Here is a 23,375-nt window from a genome sequence, read left to right on the forward strand (position 1 = left end):
GCTCCGCACCGGTCGGCGGACCTGGCTGTTTACTCGGCTGCCTTCCCTCCTCAGTCAGGCGCTCCTCCCGGGTGGGTCACGCCCGGCCACGGACGCGCGCTCACCCGGCACCTGGGCCCAGTGACCCGCGGGGCGCAGGGTCGGGTGGCGCGCCCTGGCCCAGTCCACCTGGAAAGCCACCCCGGGCGGGATCCCGCGCCCCGGGCGCACCGGAGTGGTTCGCGCGGGGGTGCTCCTTTGCATTCTGTGCCCCGTGGTCACGACGGGCCGAGCGTCAACTCCAGCGGATACCTGTGGAGTTGAGTTGCGCCTCGGCCAAAGGAGGCTGGAGAGCCGCAGAGGCCCGGCGGGGGCCACACGCCGCGCGCGCCAGGAACCGGTGGGCGAGCCGGGGGCGGGGCCCGCGCGGGCCCGGGGGGTGGGGCCGCGAGGGCACTCGGCCCGCCTCCCGCCCCCTTCCTTGCCCCCGCCCCACCCCCGCTCCGGCGGAAGCCCCGCCCCCGCCGCGCGCTCGCCAGCGGCGCGCGCCCGCCCCTCCCGCGCCCTCCGCCCTCGCGCCCTCGCGCCCTCGCGCCCTCGCGCCGGGGGCGGGCTCGCTGCGCGTGCCGGGCCGGGAAGCGGGCGAGCGGAGCGCTGGGAACCTTCGCGGGCGGGGGGGCGGCTCCGGGGCCTGAGCGGGCGCCGCCGCCGCCGCCGCCTCAGCCGAGGGGGCCGGGCCGGGAGGAGGCGGAGGAGCCTGCGGCCGCCGGAGACCTTCCCGACGCCCCGGGCTCGGGCCGGGAAGAGAGCCAGGTGGGGATCCCGCGGGGGCCGCCGGGGCTGCGGGCGCGGAGAGCGGGGCTGGAGCCTCGCGCCCGTGGGGAGCGGGAAGGGAGCCCGCGCTGTGCCCGCGGGCCGCGGGAGCCCGCGGGGTGTGGGGCCGGGGGAGGCGGGGACGGCGCATGGGGAGCGGGGGGTCGCTGCCCCGCGTGCGGCCCTGGAGCCGCCAGCCGACGGGGCTCGGGGGGCGGGGGGTGTGTGGAGAGCCCGGGCGTCGCTGCGGGGCTCCGAGTCCTGGCGGGAAAGTGAGGGGGTGGGGGCGTCCGGGGCAGGGGGCGCGGAGCCGGGGTGCGGGCGCCGGGCTGATGCTGCCCGTGTGCGGCTCGCGGGGAAGGAAGGAGGTTCTCCGTGTTAGGGGCGAATGAGGCAGGTCCTGGCAGAGGGCAGGTGAGGCAGGCAGGCCCTGGCGGACGAAGGGAATTGACTCCAGGTCACCCCCCAAAACAATGTGTCCTGGGGCACCTCCTAGCGAACCTGTCCGCCGAGGTCACCCTGGAAAAGCGTCGCGTGCCGGGGTGAGGGAGGATGCAGCCGAGGGGTGAGTGATCGCGGTGAAGTTCCCGTGCCAGGCCTCGGGATTAGGGAGTCCTTCCAGCATTCTCAGCAAACCTTCATTGATTCGTCAAGGTGCTTGGAGAACCACGGGCAGCCTCGGGGCCAGGACCTATCCTCTGACACCCGTCACGCACTGTTGAGATGCTGACGATTTGGCTGTGTGGGCACGCGTGTAAAATACGAGGCAGCGTTGAGTGTTACATCTCATGCCCTATCCAGGTGTCTCCTTCATGGTTTTCCAGTACTGGGAAACTGGAGCCGTGAGTTTGCTTGGTTTGAGGATAAACCCAGAAGGTCAGAAGAAAGCGGAGAGGAGGAGTTTGGGAGTTTTGAAGGCTTCTTCTCCTGGTGACATTTAAAGGCGGGGATGGGGGAGTCCACAATATGAAAGAGAAAGTTCTTTCCCAACTAGAATCAAGTCTGTTCACTGCGAAATCCTCAGGACCGCCACAGCGGTCCAAGAAATGCCTATTCCGTGAATGAATGAATGAATGAAGCAAGGTTTTGCTACATTTTATACTGATGGCCATCAGTCACTCTGCCGTTGGAATGGTGCATGGACTTCCCCTGTTCCTCAATGAATCTTCAAGGTAATCCAGGGTTTTAGGACTAGGCATGTTAAAGCATTGCCTTCCACTTTCAAAGCTTGGACAGTGGATGGTTGCTTGGCATCATTCTGTTCTGGCCCCTCTCTGCCTTTCACTGTTCTTTCTCTAGGAAGAAGAGTTCTTTTGCCTAGGGAACACTTCTTTTTTTTTTTTTTCCATTTTTTTTCTGGTTCTTGGATCTTAGGTTTGTAGCCAGGTAATCTTTGTGTCTCTGTGCTTCAGAAAGGTCTGGAATTCTACCTGTCCTCTGCCTTGGTTGGACTTTCCATGCTGTTGTATTCCCTTGGTTGCAGTGCCTGTTGGGTTACTTTGTCTGCCAAATTAAAACTTGACCTTTTATGAGTTCTCTGAGGATTTTTATCAGACATAAGTGGAATTACCTTTGAAGGGGGTTGTGTACACAAGGTACTGCTGGCAAAGGTTTTCCGTTCTAAATTTTGCCTGAAACAGTTTCTACTTATAGTTAGAAATTAGAATTACAACATTAGAAATTAGAATTTTGAGTTGCCATTTTTTGTTCTCTCTCTCTCTCTCTCTCTCTCTCTCTCTCTCTCTCTCTCTCTCTCTCTCTCTCTCTCTCTCTGTTGGTTATAGAGCTTGAACTCAGTGCCTGGGCATTGTTACTGAGCTTTTGGCTCAAGAATAGCGCTGCAACTCCATTTTTGGTTTTCTGATGATTAATTGGAGACAAGAGTCTCATGGATTTCCCTGTCCTGGCTGGCTTTGAACAATGATTCTGAGATCTCAGCCTCCTGAATAGCTAGGATTAAAGATTTGAGCTTTCAGTGTCTGTGTGTGTGTGTGTGTGTGTGTGTGTGTGTGTGTGTGTGTGTGTGTGTGTGTGTTGGTACTGGAGGCTTGAACTCTGGGCTTTGTACTATGCTTTCTTCTCACAGCTGACACTCTGCCACTTGAACTACATCTACATCTCTCCCTTCCCTCCCCACCCCTTGGATTTTACTGGCTAATTGACAGTGGAATCCCATAGACTTTCCTACCTGGCTGTCCTTAAACCTTGATCCTCCAGATTAGTCTCCTAGTAGCCAGGATTGTAGGGCTGAGCCACCAGTGCCTTGTTTGCCATTTGTTTTATGTCTTTGACATCAATTTCTCAGGGCTTTTATTTTCTTGTGCAAAAAGTAAGGGTAATATGAATCCAAACTTGTCATAGTTAAGAAAGCCTTAAACAAACACATTCAGGGTTGGAGGCATGGCTCGGTTGATAGAATGCTAGCTAGTGAGGGAAAGTGTCAGGTACTGAGTTTGAGTCACTAGTCTTGGACACAAGACAAAACAACAAAAAAACCCCAAATAGACTCATTTGAATACTTTGCACTTCAAGGAAAAACCATTGTGTGTCTTCTAGTTCATATTCTGTGGATGTCTGGGGTCTGAAATCTTAGGTGCCTTGTTTCAGCCTCTTCAGTAACATTTTATTTAGATATTTAATTTACTTCAAAAGTTGACACTTGGAATATGGTTTACATATGTCCAAATGCCCAAATTTCCCAGTAGAATTTGGTGTTTTGAAAAATGTATATACTTTGTAACCACTCTCTAAGCCCCCAAGTAGAAACTTTGTATCACAAGAAAGTTCCCTGGACTGCCCCCAACTCTCCTCTTACTTATTCCTAGCTATACAAGCTTCAGGGTGGTGGTGTGTGTTGCACTGGTGTCCGGTGCCTCTGGTTCCTGGAGTTGTAGTGTCCTCTGTGTGGCTTGGAATCACACTTGTTTGTAAAATTCTCAACCAGACTAGAAGCCTCCTTGACCTTTCTTGTTTAAGGAAACTGCAGTAGTAGCTGTCTGTCTGTTATGCTCTCTGCAGAGCCTTCTTTATGCATAGGTGATACAGAATGAAAGGCATTAATGTCCCATTGTATTAATTACATTGTACTATCCATATTCTGCAACTTTTTCCTAACATTATTATTATTTATTTTTTTTTTGCCAGTCCTGGGCCTTGGACTCAAGGCCTGAGCACTGTCCCTGGCTTCTTCCCGCTCAAGGCTAGCACTCTGCCACTTGAGCCACAGCGCCGCTTCTGCCGTTTTCTGTATATGTGGTGCTGGGGAATCGAACCTAGGGCCTCGTGTATCTGAGGCAGGCACTCTTGCCACTAGGCTATATCCCCAGCCCCCTAACATTATTTTTTAATTGTATCATTATTTACATACATTGGTTGTACAAGGGTCTTTTCTTTTTTCTCTTTATTTGTATCTTCAAGTAATTGTACAAAAGAGATTCCATTTAGCATGTCTATGTGTTTGATGCATCTTGACCAGTGCTATCTATCCCTACAAAGGGGTTTCATTGCAACATTTCCATACATGAATACAATGTATCAGGATCAGTCTTACCACTTCTTAAAAAAAATCAACAGGGGGCTGGGGATATGGCCTAGTGGCAAGAGTGCTTGCCTCCTATACATGAGGCCCTGGGTTCAATTCCCCAGCACCACATATACAGAAAAAAACGGCCAGAAGTGGCGCTGTGGCTCAAGTGGCAGAGTGCTAGCCTTAAGCAAAAAGAAGCCAGGGACAGTGCTCAGGCCCTGAGTCCAAGACCCAGGACTGGCCCCCCAAAAAATCAACAGGTTTCATTGTTGTATTTTCATACATACAAATAAACTACATCAAAGGTTTTCATTCTCATTCGCTCTTCTAACAGATCCTTTTGAGATCTTTTCATACTCGAACATGGGCTCTACCCCAGTTGTCTTCACAATTTCCTACATTGTGTATATTATACTATATTGTAGTTTATTTAATTCTCTCTTTAATAATGGCCATCGCTCAGTGAATGGGAAGTAGAATTGCTAGGTTAGAGGGGTGCACATTTTAAAATTATAATTGAAGGAGATTTAACTATATTGCTGCCTAAGATATGGTCCATTTATTTTTTACTGCTGAACATATTCAATTGTAAACTTCAGTCACGGTTTGTGTATCTTTCACTTAGCGAGGAACAGGTTTCCTTGGACGCTAATTCTTTGGTAGGTGTATGTGTTGCAAATGCATCCGACTGGCCCTAGGCATTTCCTTTCCCTTTTGTTAACGCTATGTTTTGATGCATAAAAGTTTTAGTGTCATACTCATGAAAAACTTCTCGTAAGTGGCATATTTGTATATGTATGTGCTTTAAGAAAAATGTTCTCTAGTTCAGGGTAAGAATTATATATTCTTGTGCATTCTGGATGCTTTTCCCTTAGCAATATGCATTTAAGGTATATGTTTATGTTTATGGCTGGATAATTCACTCATTTCTTTTTCCTCACCTCTTTGAATTTCACTTTTTCTTCTGTCTTTTTAAAATTATCTTTAGTAGTACAGAGAGGTTACCATTCAGCACGTCATTTTATAAGTGCAAAGCATCTTGATCTCTGTCACCCCTGTCATCATTCTCTCCCTTCCCTCCCAGCCCTGGGACAGCTTATTTCTTTTTAGCACTGAACAATATTCCATTGTATAGAAGTACCAGTTTGTTCATTCATTCATTTACTAAAAGACATATTGGTTGCTTCTAGTTTTTGGCAATTTAGAATTAAGCTGCTATAATCTTCTGTGTGCAGGTTTTTTATAGACATTTTTAACTCACTAAGGGTAAATACCTAGGAGCACAATGCCAGATCATATGGCAAAAATATGTTTAGCTGTGTAGCAAACTGCAAAACTGGCTTTTAAAGTGACTGTGCCATTTTGCATTCTCGGTGCCTTTTAGGATTTGTGTCCAAGTACCTTAAATATACTTGTAAAATAAGTCTTTATCAGACTGTTCACAAACAGTTCATCTGGATTGAATTCGTATTCAACTTTTGTAGTTTTGGCTGTCTTAGTATTGTAGCAATTTTGATTTAAAGGCTCACCTGAGTGTACTTTTTTTGTTTTTGTTTTTTGGCGGTCCTGGGGCTTGAACTCAGGGCCTGGGTGCTGTCCTTGAGCCTCTTTGTACTCAAGGCTAGCACTCTACCACTGGAGCCACAGTATCACTTGACTTTTTCTTTTTTTTCTTTTTTTTTTTTGGCCAGTCCTGGGCCTTGGACTCAGGGCCTGAGCACTGTCCCTGGCTTCTTTTTGCTCAAGGCTAGCACTCTGCCACCTGAGCCACAGCGCCCCTTCTGGCCGTTTTCCATATATGTGGTGCTGGGGAATCGAACCGAGAGCCTCATGTGTAGGAGGCAAGCACTCTTGCCACTAGGCCATATTCCCAGCCCCTCACTTGACTTTTTCTGAGTAGTGCATTGGAGATAAGAGTCTCATGTACTTTCCTGCCTGAGCTGGCTTTGAACTGAGATCCTTAGAGCTCAGCCTCCTGAGCAGCTAGGATTTTAGGTATGAGCCACCAGCAGCCTGCTTGTACTTTTGATTTATTTTTGATACTTCTGAGGTTTTAACACAGGGCCTTGCACTTGCTAAGCAGGTGTTGTACTGCTGAGCCACTCTTTTTTTTTCCCCTACCGTTTTTGAGCGAGGTCCTGCTTCTTGCCTGGGCATGTGCCTAGTGTGTGTGAGATCCATTTAATTTAGGCTTCATTTTGTTGGTAGGATGTAGGTGTGTGTCACCACACTCAGCTCTCAGTTGAGAACTTTTTCTGCTCAGACTGGCCTTGAATGGCCATCCTTCCAACTTCAGCCTCTCAAGTAGGCAGGATTACAGGTGTGAGCCATTAGTGCCCAGCTTCTGATTTTGCTTCCTATATCTGTGCTAACCCTCACCTTCTGTATGTGGAGGTACTACAGGTGTGCCACTAACCTGTGAGACCTCAGTCTAGAATCAGAGATGCTAATGGTGGGCTGGAGGGTTGCTTTTGCAGGCCACTGGGTTAGTTTAGACCTATACGTAGACTGTACATCTAGGCTCTGGTCTTGGTTGTGAGTCTGTCTATCTTCCCACTCTTGTAAGTTCAGTGCATTACATAAGCTGTCGTTGTAGGCAGAGACTGGTAGCAATATATTTCAGCTTGCTTTCAGCTGCAGCCTCATGTCTGGCCTTCAGCAGCAAGTCTGGCTCAGATAGCTCTGGTTCTCTATCCTCCTTTGCTTTGTGATATTATTGCCTCACAGAAACTACTGATGAATATACTTGGTTCTGGACTCCGAATCCAGCAAACTTAGAGCTTCATCCTGCTCACAGTTTGTCAACCTGTCCTGACTCTGATTTAAATGGAGGCTTGTTTTTGAGCTTTATGTCTTTGATTTTTAGCTTAAAAATAAGTCTTTCCAAAGGGGTGACATTATCTGAAAAAGAAATATACTCATTACTGACTTATGAAATGGTAGCCCTTCTGTATGTCACCTTAGTTACAACAATACAGGAGGTGAGAATGTTGAGGGAATGACACTCATCAAGATGCATTGTATTCATAACCTGCTTTGTTACATGCCACTTCCTGTGTACCTAAAGAAGATTAAGAATTTTTAAAAAAGTCTTTCCACTAACATGTATTTGGAGTTCAGGGATGCCTCAAAGTGTCTGCTTCCTGGTTACATTGACTAGGAGACTTAATTGAGGAGGCTCCCTTTTCAACTTTATAGCCAGATTTTCCTCCCTCTTGCATTGGCCAGCCAGTGATAATCATGACATTTTACTCTTTCCCTGAGTGGAAATGCTTCCAGTGTTTTACTAGTAGATAGAGAGCTTCCTGAAGGTTTCTGGTAGATGTCTTTTGTCAATTGAAGGAAGTTTTCTTCTGTTCTCAGTTTGTGTTTTTTATTGAGTTTGAAAAATTTTTTTGGACAGTGAGTTGTTTTTATTTTTATATTTGTTTTCTATTTTTTGAGGGAAATGCTAAATCCTACTATAAAAGAGGAAGGAACAATGACAACCCAGAGTCTTTGGGGAAAGGGAAGAGACCTTCATTTATTTTTCTCATCTACCCCAACCCAACCACACAGCTGGGAGTGGGGAAGCATTGTGTGGACCTCTGTGAAGGATTAAGAACAGGCGAGTATTGAATTTTATCAAGGGAATTTGGGAGCATTTGTTGAAATTACCATTATTTTTATGCTTACAGTGTTAGAAGTAGAACAGACCTTTCTGTGTTGTAATTATCTGAGAAAGACTAGGATTTACTTGTGGATTCATTTCTAACAAAGCCTTTAAAGAAAACATATTTTGGGTTTGAATTTTTGTATAGCACTGTAAATAAGAGAAAACAAGAACAAAATGCTAGCTGAGTACCCATGGCTCATGCCTGTAATCCTGGCTAGTGAGGAGACTGAGACTTGAGGACCACAGTTCAAAGCTTGGGTAGGAACATCCGTGAGACTCCTACTGCTGATTAACCACCAAAAACCCTGAAGCGGAGCTGTGGTTCATGTGGAATTGTGCCAGCCTTGAGTGAAAAAGCCAAGCGAGAGTGTGAGGCCTTGAGTTCAAGCCCCAGACAAAACAAAACAAAGCAAAAAAAAAAAAAAAAGAGAGAGAGAGAGAATAAAGTGCTGCGATAATCAGGTAATCAGGTTTGAACTGTTCTTAAAACTGAGCTTCACTACAATCAGAGTGCTCTATACTTATTAGCACACTGTAATCATATGGTGCCTGATAACATCAGTATTGATAGCTATCATTTATTAGGCTGGTTTTGGGACAGGTATAGTGCTAACGCTTGATATGATTTATGTAATAGTTATACCAGCCTTGTGAACTCTGGGCACTAGTGAGGTGCAGAAATTGAATTAAAAAATTTATTGGAACTTAGAAACTGCTTCCAAAATTGTAAAAAGAAAATCTGGATTTCACATATATTTTTCCTGGTATTTATTTTTTAATCTAAAAGAGAGGCTGGGGGCATGGCTCAGTGGTAGAGCGCTTGCCTAGCAAGTACAAGACTGAATTCTAACCTCTAGTACTGAGAGGGGTAGGTGGCATATTGGAGGAAGGATATTGGAGAATTTTCCTTAAATAAGCAAGGCAGTTTTTCTTCTAGCAAGATTGGCTCCTATAAGTATTTGTTAGTGACTGTCTTAGCCTTCTATGTTAAACATCCAAGGAAGAACTTGGCAGAGGCTTTTTGCTGATTGGACTGTGAAGGATCTTTCCATGTAACCTGGAGCTGCCAGGGTTAAGAAGCTAGCAAACCGACTCAAAGGAAAGGAAGGGTGTCTAGCTCTTGGGTGCAGTGGAGGGAAATGGAAAGGTTCCCAAAGCTTCCTCTGTCTCTACTTGCCTGCCTCCACTGAGTTGTCTTCCTAGAACAGGACAGACCTGAAGGGACATCTTGTACTTTCCTTCAGACCCCACTTGCTGCACCAATCTTGGGACCTACCTTCTTTCCTTCTTCCTTGACTCCTGCACCACAGAGAGGGTGATGTGGCATTCTGGGGTGATAATGGGTTTTGGAGCCACATCATTGGCTAGCCATACACGTCCCTAGTTCCTTAACTGTGGGTTAAGTTACCTACCCACTTAGGCTTTCAATCTTATTTTCCCTTTTTTTTCTGTTGTATGGGGCTTATATTCACTGCCTGTCATTTGTTAGGCGGGGGTGCTCTACCACTTGAACCATACTTCAGCCCTTTCTTTGCTTTAGTTACTTTTTGGGTAGAGTTTATATATGTGTATTTATGTATGTATATATGTATGTGTGTGTACATACATACATACATATATATATATATTTGCCTGAGACCAGCCTTGGACCATGATCCCTGTGCATCTGAGATGACATGTGTGAACTACACCTGGCTTATTGATTGAAATGGAGTCTTGCTAAAATTTTTTTTCCAGGCTGGCTTTGAACTGTGATCCTTCCTATTTCTGCCTCCCAAGTAGCTGGAATTACAGATACAGATCACCATGCCTGACCTCTATCTAATTCTAATATCCATAATCCTGATTCAGTCCTTATGCCTGACACAGTCCGTGTGTGTGTGTGTGTGTGTGTGTGTGTGTGTTTAAAGTAGTGGTCTCAAAAATGAAAAGCATGCAAAATGTCCCTCTAGACAAGGTGTAGCAAGAAAGTATGAGCAACTAAGATTTCTTCCTATTTTATCCAGATGTTACACTTCATCTGTATGTCTGGATGAGTTGCAGTAGGCCAGGCACCTGCTTACTCTGTACTAGAACATATCACAGCTCATCTACACCTGGCCTAGTGTTGTTTCAAATTATATATATGAGCTGAATGAATGGTTCTTGCTAAATAGATAAGTAGCTTAATGAAATTCCCACAAAAAAACTGCACAGTGAAGTTTCAGGGTTGACTGAGGAATGAAGTGTAACACAAACACATTTGAAGAGCAAGACAGGCAGAGTGGAAAGTTCCATTATTTATGAGCTTATTCCAGTCAAATGCAAAATACAGGAGTGATCATCTGATCAACTGATATGCAGTCCAAAAACAAAAAATCCTTACAAGGCTGGCACCAGTGGCTCACACCTGTAATTTTAGCTACTCAGGAGGCTGAGATCTGAGGACTGTGGTTTGAAGCCATCTGGGGTAGGAAAGCCCCAGAGACTCTTTTTTTTTTTTTGCCAGTCCTGGGGTGTGGACTCAGGGCCTGAGCACTGTCCCTGGCTTCTTTTTGCTCAAGGCTAGTACTCTGCCACTTGAGCCACAGCACCACTTCTGGCCGTTTTCTGTATATGTGGTGCTGGGGAATTGAACCCAGGGCTTCATGTATATGAGACAAGCACTCTTGCCACTAGGCCATATCCCCAGCCCCCCCCCCCCCCCCCAGAGACTCTTACCTCTAATCACAGAAAAAACCAGAAGTGGCTCAAGTGGTAGAGCAAAAGCCTTGATCAAAAAGGAATTCAGAGACTGTGCCCAGGCCCAGATTTCTTGTCCCAGGGACCTGAAAAACAACCACCAACAAACCCAAAACACAACCAAAAACCCAAACAAAACTCTTACAATTATCAAAATGCTACCTATTTATGTTCATTGTTGAGTATATTCTTAAATTATTTGCTCTTGATTTTGTTTATTTGTTTTGTTTTTGTTGCCAGTCCTGGGGCGTGGGCTCAGGGCCCGAGCACTGTCCCTGGCTTCTTTTTGCTCAAGGCTAGCACTCTGCCACTTGAGCCACAGCACCACTTCTGGCTTTTTTTTTTTTTTGTCAGTCCTGGGGCTTGGACTCAAGGCCTGAGCACTGTCCCTGGCTTCTTCTTGCTCAAAGCTAGCACTCTGCCACGAGCCACAGCGCCACTTCTGGCCATTTTCTGTATATGTGGTGCTGGGGAATTGAACCCAGGGCCTCATGTATATGAGGCAAGCACCCTTGCCACTAGGCCATATCCCCAGCCCTGGCTTCTTCTTCTTTTTTTTTTTTTTTTTAAATCTATATATGTGGTGCTGAGGAATTGAACCCAGGGCTTCATGTATACGAGGCGAGCACTCTACCACTAGGCCATATTCCCAGCCCAAGTATTTGCTCTTGATATCATGGGCAAATAGTATCAATTGAGTTAAAAGCTAAGCTGCAGAAAATGAAGACAAACATGTTGATCTTTTTCAGTAATGTTTCAAGTTACATGCTAATTAATCTAATACTTCTTAAGCTTAATGATGAATTTTCAGAAGTTTCTTTTGAGATTTCTTTAGAGATAAGAGACAGAAATACCTAATTTTTGTTCTTCCTATTTTGGTAAAAGTAACTAAATAATACACAGACAATTAACTAAATAATACACAGACAATACCTTGGTGACAAACTACAGTGCTTTTGTTGGGGTATTGATAGAAAACTGAAAATTTCAAGTATTGACTGTTCTACCAAATTAGAGAGTCTGTGAACATTTCTGTATGTTTGGATAACATCACAAAGATTATAGTATTGGTACACTGTGTCTCAACAGTGAACTGTATCAAGAACTGCCTTTTCTCCCAGGCCACTTCTGGCTTTTTATGGCTAATGGAAGATAAGTCTCACTGACTTTCTTGCCCAGGCTGGCATTGAATCATGATCCTCAGATCTCAGTCTTCTGAGTACCAAAGATTAAAGCATGAGCCACCAGTGTGGGCTAATTTTATGCTAATACACTTTTATGTGTATGTATATAGGCTGACACTGAAGCCTGAACTCAGAGCCTCATGATCTTGCTTGACGTTCCCACTCAATGCTGGTGCTCTACCACCTGAGCCACACTTCCCATCTAGCTATTTTGTTGATTAACTAGAGATGAGTTTCTTGCATTTTTTCCGCATGCGTTGGCTTCAGACCATGATATTCATAACTCAGCCTCTTGAGCAGGTAGAATTACAAATGTGAGCCACAGTCCTACTCTGTTAATGTGCTATTATTATTGTGCTATTATTACTATTATGTGTTGGTACTGGGTCTTGATCTTGGGATTCTGCTCTCTTGCTTAATTTGTTTTTCATTCAAGGCTGGTGCTCTACCACTGAGCCACAGCTTCACTTACCAGCTTTTTGCTCATTATCTGGAGATAAAGTCTCACAGATTCTCCTGTGGGCTTGGAACCATAATCCTCAGATCTCAGACTTTTGAATAGTTAGGCTTGTAGGCAGGAGCCACTGGAGCCTGGACTGTTAATGTACTTTTGTTTATGTCAGTAATACATTTTTGTATGTGTACCCCTTATTTCACTTGGCATTGTGCAACTGCCCCATCTCAGTCCATGTTGTTTTTCTGTATAGTATTCTGTTATGTGACTGACTACACTGCACTTGCATTTTTCCATTCTGATGATGACATTTGGGTTGTTCGTAAATAGTACTCTTGTATGCGTCCCTTCAGGACATACAGTTTGAGTAGGGACATATCTGGGTTGGCTGTGTTTGTACATTTAAATTTATTAGACATTGCCTTTGCTATGCAAAGTGTGTCCTCATTGCCCCTTCACCAGCGATATTTGGGATTTCAGGTTACTTCATGCTTTTGCCAGTCTAATTAATGTTTCACACTTTTCCTCATTTGATGGGTGTGATTGGGTAAATTGTCATCTTTTGGTAAACTTTTTGTTAGAGAATAAAACAAATACTCGAATGTATACTGTATTGAATTATTATATGGCAAACACTCAGGTGAAATCAGCCCCTGGGGGGAAAATAGAGTCTGCCAGTATCTTGAGAAGTGTAGTCCCAGCCTTGGTCCCCCTTCTACACTGAGGGTACAGTAATCACTTTCTTTGACTTATTTATGTTTTTCTTCTTTTTGTTTTTGCCAGTCCTGGGGCTTGAACTCAGGACCTGGGTACTGTCCCTGAGCTTCTTTGGCTCAAAGCTAGCACTCTGTACTTGAGCCACAGCTTCACTTCCGGCTTTTTCTGTTTATGTGGTACTGAGGCATTGAACCCAGGGCTTTATGCACGCTAGGCAAGCACTCTACTACTAAGCCACATTCCCAGCCCTTATTTATGGTTTTATGTTCAGACTTGAGTTATGATCTTCAGCTCTTTATGTGTTTTCCGTTTTTGTTGCTGCTTCTGAGACTCACTCATGTGTTAAGTCAGACCTGAATTGTGGAAGTGCTGTGCGTGTCCTGGCACAGGTCCTGTGATGGCATGCTCGCAGGGCTTTTGCCTCTGACTTGTCTCTTCACCTTTCTAAAGCATCTTTTTTTAAAAACCAGTCCTGGGGCCTGAACTCAGGGCCTGGGCACTGTCCCTGAGCTTCTTTTGCTCAAGGCTAGCACTCTACCACTTGAGTCACAGCTCCACTTCCGGCTTTTTCTGTTTATGTGGTGCTGAGGAATCGAACCCAGGGATTCGTGTATCCTGGGAAAGCACTCATTCCCAGCCCTAAAGCATCTTCTGATAGAGGTTTTCTAAAACCTAGGTTAACTTACAATCTATTCTTTTTCGTTGTGCTTTTAATTTTTGGCTTGGAAAATCCTTCCTTTAAAATGCATTTTATGACCTCTCTGTACATTAGTTTGACAATAAAAATTAAAAAAAAAAGACAAAAAATGCATTTTATGGGCTGGGGGTTTGGCTTACTAGTAGAGCATTTGCCTAGCATGCTAAGACTTTGAGTCCAAGAGTACACACAGTCATGTAGCTGGGTATGGTGGTTTGTACCCAACTATTCAGGAGGCTAAGGTAGGATTTTAGGTTTGAGGCCAAGCTAGGCTACGTAGGTTTCAGGTTATCGAGGACAATATAGCAAGGTCTGCCCCAAACAAATGAACACACACAACACACACTAAGTGATATAATTACTGCAAACTGTAATAGAATCTTACTGTAAAAGCCATAAATAGGCACTTCACAGAAAAAGCACACATGGCCACCAAATGTTTGAAGAGATCACATTGTCTCTAGGAATCGAAGAAACACAAATCAAGACACAGTGAGATGACATCCAATACTCATGGAATCTGCAAAACCCAGTGTTGGAGGGGAGGCAGGCCGTCTCAGAAGCCCTGCTATGTCACCGACAGCAGCGAGCTTAGTTGAACTTTGAAAAAACAGATCTGCAGTTCCTCTTCTGTTGTAGACAAGGATAAACTTGCTCCAGTGCAAGGAGAGACAAGAAGAAAAGTGTTTGTAGAAGCCCTATTCCTTGTAGGAAGAAACTAAACAAAAAATCCACCCCCTGGAAGCCACCTCGATTCCATCAGCAGGAGAGTAAATGACTAAAACATCGTTTACGGCAGTCACAATGAATGAGCAGCAATGGGGAACAAGCATTTATTTTACTCCGCAATTTCTTGGTTTTTACCTCTCCAGCCATCACTACTACATGGTTTTGGAACATTTTTATCACCTTTAAAAAATAACTCTGTACCCATTAGTAGTAACCTCCTTGGAACTAATGATTTATTTTCTGTTGCTATAGATTTGCCTGTTCTGGATATTTCATATAAATAGGATTATTGAACATATGCCTTATTTTTTTTTTAGTACTGGGTCTTTAATTCAAGGTCTTGTGCTTGCTAGACAGATACTTAACTAGTGAGCCATACCTTCAGCAGGTCTTTTTTTTTTTTTTTGCCAGTTCTGGGGCTTGGACTCAGGGCCTGAGCACTGTCCCTAGCTTCTTTTTGCTCAAGGCTAGCACTCTGCCACTTGAGCCACAGCGCCACTTCTGGCCGTTTTCTGTATATGTGGTGCTGGGGAATTGAACCCAGGGCCTCATGTATACAAGGCAAGCACTCTTGCCACTAGGCCATATCCCCAGCCCTACAATTGTTATTTTTGAGGTAGGGTCTCACTTTTTGCCTGGTCTGGCCTGGACTGCAGTCCTCCTATTTTTGCTTTCCACTGAACTTGGATGATAGGAATATGATATGTGATCCTTTGTGATTTCTTCCTTTTATCACAGTGTTCTTACAGTTCATTCTTATTGTGCCATTTTATTCCTTTTTATGTTTGGGTAGTATTCCATTATATATACATATATTTATCATGTATGCATTTCCACAGCTGATTTGAAAATATTGTAACACAAATTTTTGAAAACAACTTTTTCTTTTTTAAATAACTTTTAATGGTTACTTTTTATTTATTTTATTAATTTTATGTTTACTTGTTACCAAGAAATCGAGCCCAGGGCCTCATGCATGCAAGGCAAGCACTCTACCACTAAGCCACATTCCCTGCTCGAAAAATGACTCTTTTTCAACTTGGCACATTTATTAAAACTGTATTCACCATAAATGTAAATATCTCTGGACTTTCAGTTTGTTTCATTAATTCACTTTATGTCCTTATACTAATACTATATATGATGTGGCTTTGTGGTAAGACTTAGTACATTCATGGATTTGATTTGCTAATATTCTATTGAGTTCTTTTGAACTTACCTGTGTTTATAACACTGGTTTGGAGGTTTTATTTTTTTGGCCATTCCTGGGCCTTGAGCTCAGGGCCTGAGCACTGTCCCTGGCTTCTTTTTGCTCAAGGCTAGCACTCTGCCACTTGAGCCACAGCGCCACTTATGGCCATTTTCTATATATGTGGTACTGGGGAATCGAACCCAGGGCTTTATGTATACAAGGCGAGCACTCTACCACTAGGCCATATTCCCAGCCCCGGCGGTTTCTTTTTTGTGCTGCCTTTGTTTGATTTTGGTATCTGGTGATGGCTGGGAAATGCTTCCTTGTGTTTCATTTTCTGAACGAGATCTTAGAGATTTGGGTCTAGATACTCCCTTTCCAAAGTTAAAAAAATAATTACAAATTCAATCTGTTTATTAGCTATAGGGTCACTCGGTATTACAGATGTTGACTCACATCCGTAATTCTAGCTACTCAAGAGGCAGAGATCAAGAGGATCCTGATTTGAGGTCAGCCAGGGCAAAAAGCCCGACTCTCAAAAATAACTGGAGCGAAGATGGCTGGGCACTGACAGAGCACCTGCCTACAAAGTGTTAGGCCTTTAATCAAACCCACAATCCCACTCCCAAATTAAAAAGTTATGTTTTTTTAGCTAATTATTTAAGCTTGGGTAATTTGTGGTTTGTTTTTTTTTAACAATTGGTTAGCTTTATATAACTTGCTATATTTATGGCTTTTGATAAGATTTTTCCATAGTCTATATATTGTGATGTTAGTAGGTTCTGTACCCTTTCAGTAGTGACATTAGCAATTCAGACCCTTTGTTTTTAACCCTTATCTTGCTTATCACTTCCACTGATCTTTATTGATTGAAGAACCAGCTTTTGGTTTCTTTGAGTGGTCTCTTTGTGAATCCTAGTTTAAGTACTGTTTGGTCAGTTCCTATGAACCTGTTGATGTTTGTTTGCTCTAAGATAAGGTCTTTCTTGGTGTTTGTTTCAGGTGCCCTTGAAAAGAAGGTATGTTTTGTCACTGTTAGGTGAAGTGTTGCCGAGTTAGTTATTTACGTGGTTGGAGGGACTGTTCCCCCATGTCCTTGTCTCTGCATTTTCCCCCTCCCCTCCCCGCCCCGCCCTCCCCCCCCCCCCCCCCCCCGCACTCTGCAGTGAGGTTGTTTCACATAAAATGTTTCTAATATAATTTGATTGTTTGGTCATTTTTAGCATTTTACCCTGGAATCTTCTGTTGTTGTTGTTTATTTTTTCCAGAGCTGAGGACTGAACTCGGGGCCTTGCACTCACCAGGCTCTTCCGCTGAGCCAAATCCCCAGCCCCTACCCTGGAATCTTCTGTTTTGGGAAAATTGGGGAAATTTGCATACAGTAAGGTGAATGCAGTGCCTTGAATCTACCATTAGCAATGGTTTCTGTGTCCTGAAAATGCCTCTGTGCTCCATCTACTCAGCCCTTATCCCATGATCACTAAACTTCTAACAACCACCTACACTTCTGCTGTCATAGATTTGCTTTCTCTGCAAGGTCACAAAACTGGGATCATGCAACATGTAGCCTTTTTCAGATTTTTTTACGCTTAGCAATATGCATTTAAACTCCCTCCGATTTGTTTTACGCCTTGCTACAGTCTTACATGTCTGGAAGACATGTCTTACATGTCTGCTTTATTATACATTCACTTACTGAAGGGCATCTAAAAAGAAAGGGCACTTAAGAAGAAAGCTAAGTTAAACAAGGTTTGGCGTGGACATACATGTTTAGTTCAGTTGGGGAAATGAGTAGCATTGCAGTTGCTGGAGCATGTAGAAAGATGACGCTCAGCTTTGTGATAATCACCTGGAGTCTCCCCTGCGGCCCTCAGTGCATTCTCACCAGCAGCAGTCCAGTGTTCTCTTCTTGCTCTACATACTTCTCGCTTGATATAATCAGTTTTTAGGATTTTTGCCATTCTGATATAGATATGTAGGTATCTCTATATTGTTTTAATTAGTGATGTTGAGCATCATTTCACGTGCTTAATTACTATCTCTATATATTCTTTGGTGAGTTATCTGTTCAGATCTTTTAATCTTTTTTTTTTTTTTCTTTTCTCTTTGGACCAGTCCTGGGGCTTCAACTTAGGGCCTGGGTGCTGTCCATGAGCTTTTTTGCTCAAGGGTAGTGCTCTATCATGTGAGCTACAGCTCCACGCCTGCCATTTTTGGTTGCCTATTTGGAGATAAGAGAGAGGTTCACAGGCTTTTCTACTCTGGCTGGCTTTGAACCAGGATCCTCAGATTTCAGCTTCCTGAGTAGTTAGGATTTCAGGTATGAGCCATCGGCACCTGGCCTTTTTGTTCTTCTTCTTTTTTTTTTTTTTAATTAGGCTTTCTCCTTATTAATTTTTTTGTTTTGAGATCCTTTCCATAATTTTAATACAGGTTCTTACTGGATACATGTTTTAAAAACAGGTTCTTTCCCCATGTGATCTTTTTCATTCCCCTCATACGCTCTTTCCAGAGCAGTTAATAAGTTCAACTTGGGCTTAGGACTTTCAGCTGACTCGTGGGAAATTCCAGGTTCAGTCTCTCAGATTTAAGATGCTTTGCTTACATTCTAATAGCTAAGCTTGTGTTCTTTATGTTTTGTAAACTGAAGTCTGTGCTGTGGCTCTTTAAGTTGGGTGGAAAGAAACAGCTGCCTAAGTGGGGTGATCCATTAAAGATCAATGTTTAAATAAATATGCCTAGTGGATCTATTTCTTTGTATGTCTGCAGGATGACCTGCAGGAAAAGGGGGGTGGAGAGTTCTGAGGTCATGAGGTCATAGGATTTTATTTGTTCATTAATGTGGACAAAGATTTTTGGCAGTAAAATGGGAAAAAAGGGTGGATATGAGAGTGATTGTGAGGAAGGAAATGGCAGGGCTTGAGTTAGTGTATGAAGGGGATGATGAGAGGTACTGGTTTTCTCTGGATTGTGGCTAAGAAAAGGCAGAGTGCCAGGGGTCCACGTAGAAGGAAGTAGGAAGTGTTGATCTTCAAGGTCATCTTCAAGGTTAAGAGTGACCTGGGCATATAATCCTCTGTGGTAATAGTTTTATATTCTTTTTTTTTTTTTTTTTTTTTGGCCAGTCCTGGGCCTTGGACTCAGGGCCTGAGCACTGTCCCTGGCTTCTTCCCGCTCAAGGCTAGCACTCCGCCACTTGAGCCACAGCGCCGCTTCTGGCCGTTTTCTGTATATGTGGTGCTGGGGAATCGAACCTAGGGCCTCGTGTATCTGAGGCAGGCACTCTTGCCATTAGGCTATATCCCCAGCCCAGTTTTATATTCTTGTATGTGGAACTGTTAAAAGCATAATTACAATGATGTAGATATTGGGATACATAAAGCATTGGCCTAGGAAATCATTTATAGTCATCTTAGTTTATGTGTGACTGTATGAGGATTTATGCAAGATGGATTACAAGATTGGTTGAAATGAAAAGACTTGATATCTTAATTCCCCCAGGACCTGACCTTAGACAAAGATTTGAGTGTGCGTGTTATATTTCAGAGGTTATCCTAGATAAAACTGGTAGAGGAGTGGGAAGTGAGATAGGAACCTGAAGATAGAAAATAAGACATTTGTTATCACACTTGTTACCAGTGTGGTAACTGGAGTTTAGTCCCACTAGGAATCTTGGACGCTGGGCAAAGCATGTGTTTCAGAGGGCTGAGGCAGCAATAGTACATAATACATCCCTATATACATACATATACATCAGTCATTGCTTAAGACTGTTTTTTAGGGGGGGCTGGTAATGTGGCTCAGTGGTAGAGTGCTTGCCTAGCATGAAAAGCCAGAAGTGGCACTGTGGCTCAAGTGGTACAGTGCTAGCCTTGAGCAAAAGATGCTCAGGGACAGTGCCCAGGCCCTGAGTTCAAGCCCCAGGACTGGCAAAAAAAAAAAAAAAGTTTCTAGGGATGGTAGGTTTATAGTCTAGCAGGTTTGGCATTTGGTAACAAAACAGACTTCAGAGGTTAGAGAAAACCCCTCAGATTAATAAATCAAACAAAAACCTAAAGCAGTTGCAGGTACCGTGTACCTGGAGCTGGTAAAGCCTGAGGGGAGCAGGTTGTGCTTCTCACTCCTTTCTCAACACCCTGCAGGATGGTTCCAGCATTTCCAACTCATTTCCTACAGGCCATCATTTAAACATTCTATTTCAGACTTAAATGAGTTGATCCTGCAGTCATTAGGACTTGTTCCAGGGGTCCTTTTGAACATCAGCTCCTGATTTATTAGCCAATGCCTTCATACCAACAAACTTCCTACCAGAGGCTGGTATCTTAACCCCAAACCAAACTGAGCAAGTAACTTTTCAGCAACAAACTCATGAAATACTAAAAAAAAAATTTTCCTAAGTTCAACCTTGTCAAAATGCTCTGAAAAGATTCTATGAAGTGAATGAAGAGAGTGAAAGAAACTATTTTCGGAACACAGTTTTGATGAGAACTTGTATCCAAATGATAGAAATGACCTAGGGAAATCAACCAGAAGAAAGCATGAGTTATCTTTTAGTTCTGTTTTGATTTATCAGAGTTTGATAGTTTTTCTTATATTGATCTTGTACACAAAATAGGTAGAGTAATACCTAAGAATTGTGCTTTTGTGCAGTCATTATATATTCAATGTAAATTATGTAGAAATTGAACTATGTAACTTGAGGGTAGGGATGGGATGGGCACAAATGGGGGAGAATGATGGAGGTGACATTGATTAAGAAGCATTGTACTCTTAACTGACTCATGGAATTGTAACGTCTGTAAACCACTTAAATTAACAAAAAATATCATTTTGGGGGTGCTAATGCAAACAGTATTGTAGTTTTACTTTTATTTTTAAAAATGAACTTATTATTATAAAGTGATGTATAGAGGGATGATAATGACATGAGTCAGGTAATGAGTGCATTTCCTTTCCTATAGTGTCTTCTGTTCCGTCACCCTGCAATTTTATTTTTATTCTAGCACTGAACTTCAAATTCCACTTGTTTACTGGTAGTATATAGGAAGGCGAAAGAATTTTGTGTTGTATCTTGAAACCTTACTATAACTGCTATTAAGTTTAAAGATTTTTTTGGGGGGGGGGAAATTTTTTTTTTTTTTGCCAGTCCTAGAGCTTGAACTCAGGGCCTACTCTCTGTCCCTGAGCTTCTTTTTGCTCAAGGCTAGTAGCACTCTACCACTTGAGCCACAGCACCACTTCTGGCCTTTTCTGTTTATGTGGTGCTGAGGAATTGAACCCAGGGCTTCGTGTGTGTTAGGCAAGCCCTCTACCACTAAGCCACATTCCCTTGCCAAATTCTTTGGAATTTTCTGTGTAGATAATTATGTCAACTGTGAACAGTTTTCCTTCCTACTGACTTATATACCTTTGTACAAGTTTTTTTTTTTTTTTTTTTACACTTCTGTTGCCTTCATTATGAGATTGCCTTTTGGATAGGTGGGGAGAATTTAGAAGCAGAGAGGAACATTAGAATTTTCCCCACTGTATCCGTTTCACTTTTCTTTTCTCCTCTGTGAGCAAAGTAGAAGGTTTCTCCTGGATTTTGTGTTGGGTCCCACAATGCTCAACTTGGGGGTTCTGGACTCTGACTACAAGAGAAAAGTGGTAAATCTCCCATCTATTCAGTGGTCCCTCGAATTCTGTATTCTTAGTCCTCCTACTGATGCTTACTTCAGCTTCCTTCTGCACAGACTCTGTAGTTGCATGCAATGTCCATGGGTAAGTTGGTATGTGCTCTGTCTTACCAAGACATTGCATCAGTCAGTGCTCTGCCACTGCTGCCCGGGGACCCTATGAGTGTCAGTAACTTCCCTGGCATTTCTTGGTTACAGAGGTTCATTCAACTGAAGGCAAATCTGCAGGTACAAGTGCAGCTGTGAGAATATAGAAGCCTGCCTTCCGGGGGGCTGGTAAAGGTCATGCTGGGGAAAGGGAGTGTGGTGATGCAGAGGCAGCACCTGCAGCCTCCATAACTGCTTCCTCACTGGCCTCTTGACTGACATGTTTCTAGCATCTTTCCGTAAGCTGGACTCTGGACTCGCCTTCCTCATTGTGTGTGTGTGTGTGTGTGTGTGTGTGTGCGCGCGTGTGTGCACGCGCGCGTGCCCCTACTGGGGTTTGGCATCATGCTCTCACTTGGCTTTCTCAATCATAGCTGTTGATCTACCATTTGAATCATACCTTCAGTTCCAGTTTTTGCTTTTTCTGGATACTTGTTGATAAGCATCTCAAGGATTTGTCTGCCTGGGCTGTCTTCCAACCATAATCCTCAGATCTCAGCTTCCTAAGATTACAGGTGTGAGCCACAGGTGTCCAGCTACCGCTTTTTATTTTAATTTCTGAAATTATACTTGGTGAGATGTTTGTATAAAAGAATAATGATAGAATCCAGGATTCTACAGAGAAAATAGTCAAATTAGGAATAAAGACAGCCTTGTACTTTTAGCATTATAAACATATCCATAAGTTCATTCAGTCCCGACTGTTTAATATTTAAAGGGACAGTGATTTACCTTTTCTGCAGCAGTCTCCCATGTTGATTTTTTTTTTTGACGCTGTCTTGAAATATACACATTTAACCTGCTTTCCTGTTAGTTTTACAACAGGCACTTGGTTGACTTGTGAGATTACAGTGGTTCGTTGTGTCTTCTTGTCTCCAGGATGATCGAGGAAGGTGGGAACAAGCGGAAGACCATGGCAGAGAAGAGGCAGCTGTTCATAGAAATGCGTGAGTCTGGGGGGAGGGGAGAATGAGGGAGGAGGTAACAAACAGTACAAGAAATGTACTCAATGCCTAAAGTATGAACCTGTAACCACTCTGTATATCAGTTTGGCAATAAAAAAAAAAGAATAAACTTTTCAGAAGTTATGAAACATTGGTAAAAGCAAACTAAAGGATGCATGATCGAATGTTCTAGAAACAATATATCAAAGTGTTATATACTGTTAGCTTTGGGGGAAAATGTATGGAATATTATGACATCCATAAATAAATATGAGAAGTTTTCTGATAATCATGGCTTCAACATATATTAATCACAAGTCATCTGTAACACAATTCTGGATATAATTAAGGAAAAGTATTGTCAAATTCCTAAGAAAAAAGAAATAAACGACATTACAGACCAAATGTGGCTAGCCCTAAGGCACTGTAATATTCAGTATATATATATATATTTTTTTTTTTTTAAAAAAATAAACTCGTAAGGATTTTTCCCAAGCGAATAAAAAAAAAAAAAAAGAAAGAAATGCGTGAGTCTGTAGTTCCTGGTCTCCTTTTCCTCCCTGCTGAATGTATATGCTGTTGTTTGTTTTTGATGAAGTCATAGCTTTAATCAGAAGTTTTACAGTTTGAATCTTTAGAGTGGATGAATGGAAGTTAAAGTATCATGGAACTGGAGGACAACCCCAAAGCAGAGGATGTATTTTCATGGAATTGACTTGAGTTACTTCCTTAAGCATGGTCATGCATACTAAGACAGAAATGTAACCTAGAGAAAGAGTGATTTTTTTTTTTTTCCTGGTCCTGGGGCTTAAATTCTAGGTGCTATCCCTGGGCTTCTTCTTCTTCTTTTTTTTTTTTTTTTTTTTTTAGTTCAAGGCTAGCACTCTACCACTTGAGCCACAGCGCCATGTACAACTTTTTCTGTCCTCATATCTCAGCCTC

The 23,375-nt window shown here is 43.2% G+C and overlaps 1 protein-coding gene across 3 annotated transcripts in view; it reads left to right on the forward strand.

The window, feature by feature from the left end:
• The first annotated feature begins 591 nt into the window (after positions 1 to 591).
• Positions 592 to 23,375, forward strand: part of Dtnb (dystrobrevin beta) — a 195,113-nt gene continuing 172,329 nt past the window's right edge. For 2 of the 3 annotated variants that reach the window (XM_048353293.1, XM_048353291.1), the window contains exons 1-3: positions 592 to 792; positions 1,787 to 1,964; positions 22,369 to 22,436. In XM_048353293.1, coding sequence (XP_048209250.1) covers positions 1,897 to 1,964; positions 22,369 to 22,436 — 136 coding nt within the window. In that variant the 5' untranslated portion in view covers positions 592 to 792; positions 1,787 to 1,896. The remainder of the gene's footprint in view (positions 793 to 1,786; positions 1,965 to 22,368; positions 22,437 to 23,375) is intronic. The other variant, XM_048353292.1, reaches the window with a different exon arrangement.

This window comes from Perognathus longimembris, chromosome 8 (assembly GCF_023159225.1).
Source record: "Perognathus longimembris pacificus isolate PPM17 chromosome 8, ASM2315922v1, whole genome shotgun sequence".
Lineage (NCBI taxonomy): Eukaryota > Metazoa > Chordata > Mammalia > Rodentia > Heteromyidae > Perognathus > Perognathus longimembris.